Raw genomic sequence first — 6,000 nt, 5'->3', positions numbered from 1 at the left:
ATCTAACCCAGTAGGTTCGATGCTCCAGCGAAGGTCTGATCACCGCCTGCTGCTTAAATCCTGGCTGGTCTCATCAGTGGTATGAGGAACACCTGTGGAACAATAATTAGTGGCGCCGCCCAGAGGGCGGAACCAAAACCCAGATCCTCACACAGATCTCTTCATTTAAAATGCTGACAGAAACACAGGGACATCAGTGACATATACCTGGATAATAGATGATTCATATAAATAATGCAAAATAGTTCAAATCATTAACATATTTTAAATCCATTTACATATTTTTGCATTTCACTGGTTGTTAGAATAAAAAAAGCATTAGTTAAGAGTGCGGAATTTATATTTTATGCGTCGATTTTTTTTCTTTAATACATCATTTCCTAAATCATCTTCTGAAATGTGCCAGCGATGACTAAAGGCAGTTAACTTCAGAACTTTTATTTTGTCTTTTTTGGCTCAGCCATAAAAAAAAACTTTTTTTTTTTCAGTTTTGTCTACCTTAAATGCCCCAGCATAAAAAGAAAGCAAGAAAGAAAAAAACAACCTTGTCACTTTTCCGAGGGCAGCTTCAAAAAAGGCATCAGATGACCGGGACACTGCAGTGGGAACAAGTCCCGTCTCTCTGCAGGTCAAACTGTTGCTGTTTGACCGACGGCCAGCTGGAAACCTGCTGCTACCTTCAGGGTATACGCAGTGTGTGCGCGTATGTCTGTGCGCGCGCGTGTGAAAGGTAGAACAGGAAAGAGAGAGAGAGAGGGAGGGAGAGAGAGAGAGGGTTGCCCAAACAGACGCAACAGCAGACGTGCCCGCTCCCGTCTGCTTCTCTCCCCCTCACACTCTGGAGAGCAGCGCTTTGACGCACCACGCAGAGTTGGATTATTGCGCGCTGGACTCTCACGGGTTTTCTTTTTTTATACCTTTTTTTCTTTCTTTTTTTTTTTGGCTGCACTCCTCGCCACTGACTTCCAATTTATGCCCTTCTCTATCGGAATCAATAAATCTCCTCCACGGTGACAGCTGTTGAGTTTTTTTTTTTTTTTTTTTTTTTTGTGGGGGGACGAGAAGCTGCTGCCGCTGCTTCCGCGCCGGACGCGTGTTGTGAATTAATAACCAGCACAGCCTTATTTCTACCTGGAGTGTGTGTGTGAGTGTTTACACACTAAGGAAGCTTTTGGTTGAATCACACCAAGGATAAAGGTGTTTTACTGGCTTGGATCCACGCGCACGTCTGCCCATTCACAGAGCATTAGACATCGGGAGGACCCGGGCACCGCATGCCGCGGACATGTGGAAGTTTGCGCCGCTGTAGCGCACACACAGAGCCGGTCCACCTCTTGCTTAGTGGGACCAAACTTCTGCTTCACACACTTAACCCTTTTAAGAGGACCCAAATGTAATTAAAAAATCTTTTAGAAATACGCAGCTAAAGCAAAAGGAGGACGACTTTTAAAAAGGAGGGGGATCGGCATCCCGTTCCGTTAAGAGTTTGGTCAGCTCCTTTGGAAACTCCGAGGCTTTATTAATATTTTTATTATTATTATTATTCCCAACAACCTTGTATTTGCTCTGCATTTTGTGGGTCCCATTTTGGCCCCCTCAGCTTGCCGCAGTGATGGTGGGAGCTCTGTGCCCCGTTGGCTCTGGCCGCTCCTTGGAGACTGCGCGGAGGCTGCTGCTGCTGCTGGTCACCGTCCTGGTCCTGGCTCTGTTCGGAGGAGCGAACGGCCAGCCGTGCCCGGCCCCGTGCTCCTGCACCGGGACCACAGTGGACTGTCACGGCCAGGGACTCCGCGGCGTGCCCAGGAACATCCCCAGAAACACGGAGCGACTGTAAGTCTTTTACGGTAGTTCCCCAGAACAAGAAAAGAAAAGAAAAAAGAAAAATAAATCTTTGGTTACACGTCGCAACACTAAGGACTGATTAATTTGTACGGTAATTGATTTGATACTTCTCTACTCTTCTGTGTTTTTTTAAAGAAGTTTAAAGTACGCACACCTGATCTGTGTAACAGGCTGCTTCAAGTTGTACCATAATGGATTGTTGGGAAATTACATTAACTGACATAATCACAAAATTGCGCTAAAATTGGACTTTATTTGTGCTGATTCCATATGTTTGAAACGACGCTCAATAGAATAATGAAGAATTGTGCACATCTAAAAGCCGCAGGGCTCTAAATATTTTAACTGCCGTGTCAAACTAATATAAAAAAAAACATCTAAATGTATCTATTTTTCTCATAACAAAAAAAAACACGAGATTTATTGTGGCTCTTGTTTAATGTCAGGACGCGTCAGAGCTGATCGCAGATCTGAAGTTTGGGGTGTGGGGGGGACTGCTGCGGTCGTGATGGTGGTTTCGCCCTGTTGCTTTATATACCACAGCCTCTGTCGACCACATCGGTTTGTCTGGGGACCAGCAAGTTAATCAAAAACGGATTTGGACAAGTGGGCTCCTGACTTGAACAGGCCGCATGTTACCAGGCAGGCAGGCAGGCAGAGACCCCCTCTTTACCCAGCACACTGCTGCTGCAGCACATCCCCTCTGCTTCTCTGGCGCACAAACCCCAATTTACAGCAAAAAAAGGCCCTCATTGGTTTAGCTTAATAAACTGTTATTTCCAATCTCATCATAGTTTTTAAACCATTATTTTTTTCCTGTTTAGGGATCTGAATGCAAACAACCTCACTAAAATCACCAAGGCGGATTTTGCAGGACTGAGGCATCTGCGAGTCTTGTAAGTAAATTTCATTTGGCTGTTTTATTTGTTTATTTCTCATTTATTTTTTTCTGATGCAAAGAGGAAAAGTAGCATTTTCTGACGCATGCCGGCCCCCGCTTTTCACTTCCATCAACTTTGCCCCTCAGACAGCCAGCCACGACACAAAGACTGAAGTGTTTCATGTTCTGCAGCGCCGCATCCATCCTCTCCCCGAGCCTCTCCGAGCGCCTTACAAAGAGCAGCACTCCGGCACCTGTTAATGCCGTCGTGTTAATCTGCCAGTGGAAGTGTCAGGCGGGGCTTATTTTAACCACTGGGCCCCGGGGCCCATGTGTTGGAGTGATTAACACGCCGGCGAGGAAATGATCGAGGGCAAGAATGGAAAGAGATAGCGGTCATTAGGTGTAACCGCGGAGGGAGGAATGCAGCTGCAGAGAGGAGAGGAGAGGAGAGGAGAGGAGAGGAGAGGAGAGGAGAGGAGAGGAGAGGAGAGGAGAGGAGAGGAGAGGAGAGGAGAGGAGAGGGTCAAGTAAGAACAGGTTTCTTATACCTGAGATCAATCCAGGTTCAGAGTTCCCCTTAACCTACACTGCTGGGACAGGGTTCTCATGGCATGTGTGTGTGTGTGCCATTCAGCAGCTGTGTGAATGGTAATACACATAGTTGGAATTCCTGTTGAGATTATATTCTTAATTAGATTAGAGTGGATTTATGAGTAATTCATTTTAGAGTTTTTTTTAATATAAACCTGCTGCTGCTGGCACACACTCGTCATCATAGTTTCATTTGAACTCTTCATAACAAAATATAAAGATTGTGATTTTTCTTTTTTTTTGCCATAACAGATTGAAGATATCACCAGGTTACATGCAAATGTTCAAAATGCAAAAGGCATACTTCTGAGATTTTCCTAATTCATTTGTTTGTTTATGCTTTTACAAAGAGGAAGAAGAAGAGAATAGTTAATAAATTGGGGGGGGGACATGCTGGCCTACCAGACCCAAGACTCCAGGGACTTGAAGGAACCTATGAAACAATAGCCTGTGGATAGCTAGAGAATAAACAAAGAAAAATCAATCATAGCAATGCAAAACAAAGATATGCAAAAGACCAGTACTGTTACAATGCATACCTCTTGGTTTTCTTGAGTCTTTTATTCTTGTTTTGCATTCCTGAGTTCCAGTTATTTCAGTTTGGTTCTTGCTTCCTGTTTTATTTTGAAGGAGTGTTTTCTGGTTATAGTTGTTTTGCCACACCCTTGTCAATTCTTCACGCCTGAATTATTTTTTATTGATTATTTCCTGTAGCAGCTATTAGAGTCTTTGGTTTCTTTGTTGGTTGCCGGTTCGACGTGTTCCGGTTTGCATCTGTTCGCAGACTTCCAGGATTTTCCTGACTTATCGACTAGAATTTGGTTTTCTCCATCATTCCTTGTCTAACGGTGGGTTTTGTGTACCCTACCATTAAAAATCTTGAGTTGCTGCCATCATTCATTAAGTGTGGAACACAATATGTTTAAAATGGTACACAAACAAAATTGGATAAAAAATAACCACAGCTGAAAGCAATTGACCCCTAAGATGCGTGAAATGGGGCATCAAGACAACAGTAGGAGTTCTATATGGCCACAACATAAGCAGAAATACAAACCCAACAGATGTGGGGGATATACAAATACATATAATGTGAAAAAAAATCCATAAAAAGTAATGTAACAATCACTTTGATACAAAATAAGCAAAAGAGAAATAGAATTTTTACAGCAAGAGGCACAATAACCAAAATATGATACCAAAGACATAAATTAAATGCAAAAGAGATGCAAAAAATGAGCAATTAGAGGCTCCAAACAACCACAAAGAGATGCAAAGTGACAACAGAAAGACACAAAATAGGCACAGATGCAAATTAATTCCAGTTGGAGCACAAAAACACTGCAATAATTTGTAAAATGATAAAAAAAAATTGTCTCCCAGTGAAAAGAAAATAGCTATAAAGAGATTCAAAAGGACCACAAAGTGATTAAAATTGAGCAAAGCATCTGTAAGATATTGGAGACTCACAGGAATGACTAATTGCAGAATTTGCAGTTGTGTTGGTTTTGTCAGTGTGGGTGTCTTAGTCCTTTCACATGGTAGCTTCCCCAGGGCCCAGTTCAGTATATGTCAGTGCACGCAGCACGTATAAAACATGTGTGTTGTTGTTTGACTTGGTTAGCTCAGTGATCCCAAAGAGTTGTAAGTGAATGAGTGGTCACAGCTCTGTGGTTAGATAGAGTAAATTGGATGATGGATGAGTCGCTGTCCGACTGATGGACCACTTTTAGAGTCGATTCTGAGGCTCTATCGACCTGCTGCTGATTGTCTTTTTTTCCTCCTCTTCTTTTGCTGTTTCAACATTCTCTCACTTTCCATCTTTGCCAATCTGTTTGTCTTTTTTTTTCACCCGCCTCATCTCTGCCACCGATCTCCTCCATCTCTCCCTCCCTCTTCCCCTCCAACGCCAGTCTTTTTTCCTCCCTCGTGTCTGCCTCTTCTCTTTCTCTTTTGTCTCTGATATGTGACCTAACCCATCCACATACGTATCTCCTTCTCTTTGACCCAATCGTCTCCTTTTTTTCCCCAGTCCAGCCTCACACACTCTTGTCGTTTCTCTCACAGGCAGTTAATGGAGAACAAAATCACCACAATCGAAAGAGGAGCCTTCCAGGACCTGAAAGAGCTGGAGAGACTGTGAGTAATGCTGTTGTATCAATTTCAGCGGACACTTGGCTCCTAACATTTTGGAAAATGGGGTCCATGAAATGAATGCATACACAAAAATCTGCATTTGGAATCAGATAAGTGCAAATGTGTGTTTGTTAAAGTGATACTTCAGATCATGTGAAGTGAGGCTTGTGGAAAGGTTGTGAACAGTTAATATCTTACTTGTCATGAACAGTGTTTTGGCACAGTTCAGGCTGTCTTTAAGTTTTTTTTTTATTCATTACATTATGGACAGCCTGATACAATAGGCCTTAGATTTTGAGCATGTCCACTTGTGCTAAAGTTACCATAAATTGTAAAAATATCATTAATTAGTAAACCGTGCTAGTAGAGATAAGAGATCATGTTGAAGTATTGAACTTACCTGTTACAGTTTGTAGACATGAGCTGTTTTAAATTCCTGACTCCACAAGAAGTGTGATACAGGCTGACCTCAGCTGCCAGAGCTCTAAAGAAGCCACGACTGTGAAGTGTAGCCTTGGACTTCTGTTTTTGGATGAAAAAATGGTCTG

At 42.8% G+C, this 6,000-nt stretch overlaps 1 protein-coding gene across 10 annotated transcripts in view; it reads left to right on the top strand.

Annotated features, from left to right (window-relative positions):
• The first annotated feature begins 827 nt into the window (after positions 1 to 827).
• slit2 (slit homolog 2 (Drosophila)) overlaps positions 828 to 6,000 on the top strand; it is a 101,030-nt gene continuing 95,857 nt past the window's right edge. For 4 of the 10 annotated variants that reach the window (XM_037974765.1, XM_037974763.1, XM_037974764.1 and 1 more), the window contains exons 1-3: positions 829 to 1,830; positions 2,667 to 2,738; positions 5,384 to 5,455. In XM_037974765.1, coding sequence (XP_037830693.1) covers positions 1,613 to 1,830; positions 2,667 to 2,738; positions 5,384 to 5,455 — 362 coding nt within the window. In that variant the 5' untranslated portion in view covers positions 829 to 1,612. Of the gene's footprint in view, positions 1,831 to 2,666; positions 2,739 to 5,383; positions 5,456 to 6,000 lie in introns of all 10 variants that reach the window. The other 6 variants (XM_017407442.2, XM_017407423.2, XM_017407433.2 and 3 more) reach the window with 2 other exon arrangements.

The sequence above is a fragment of the Kryptolebias marmoratus genome, linkage group LG3 (assembly GCF_001649575.2).
Source record: "Kryptolebias marmoratus isolate JLee-2015 linkage group LG3, ASM164957v2, whole genome shotgun sequence".
NCBI lineage: Eukaryota > Metazoa > Chordata > Actinopteri > Cyprinodontiformes > Rivulidae > Kryptolebias > Kryptolebias marmoratus.
This window is presented reverse-complemented; position numbering and strand designations above follow the sequence as displayed.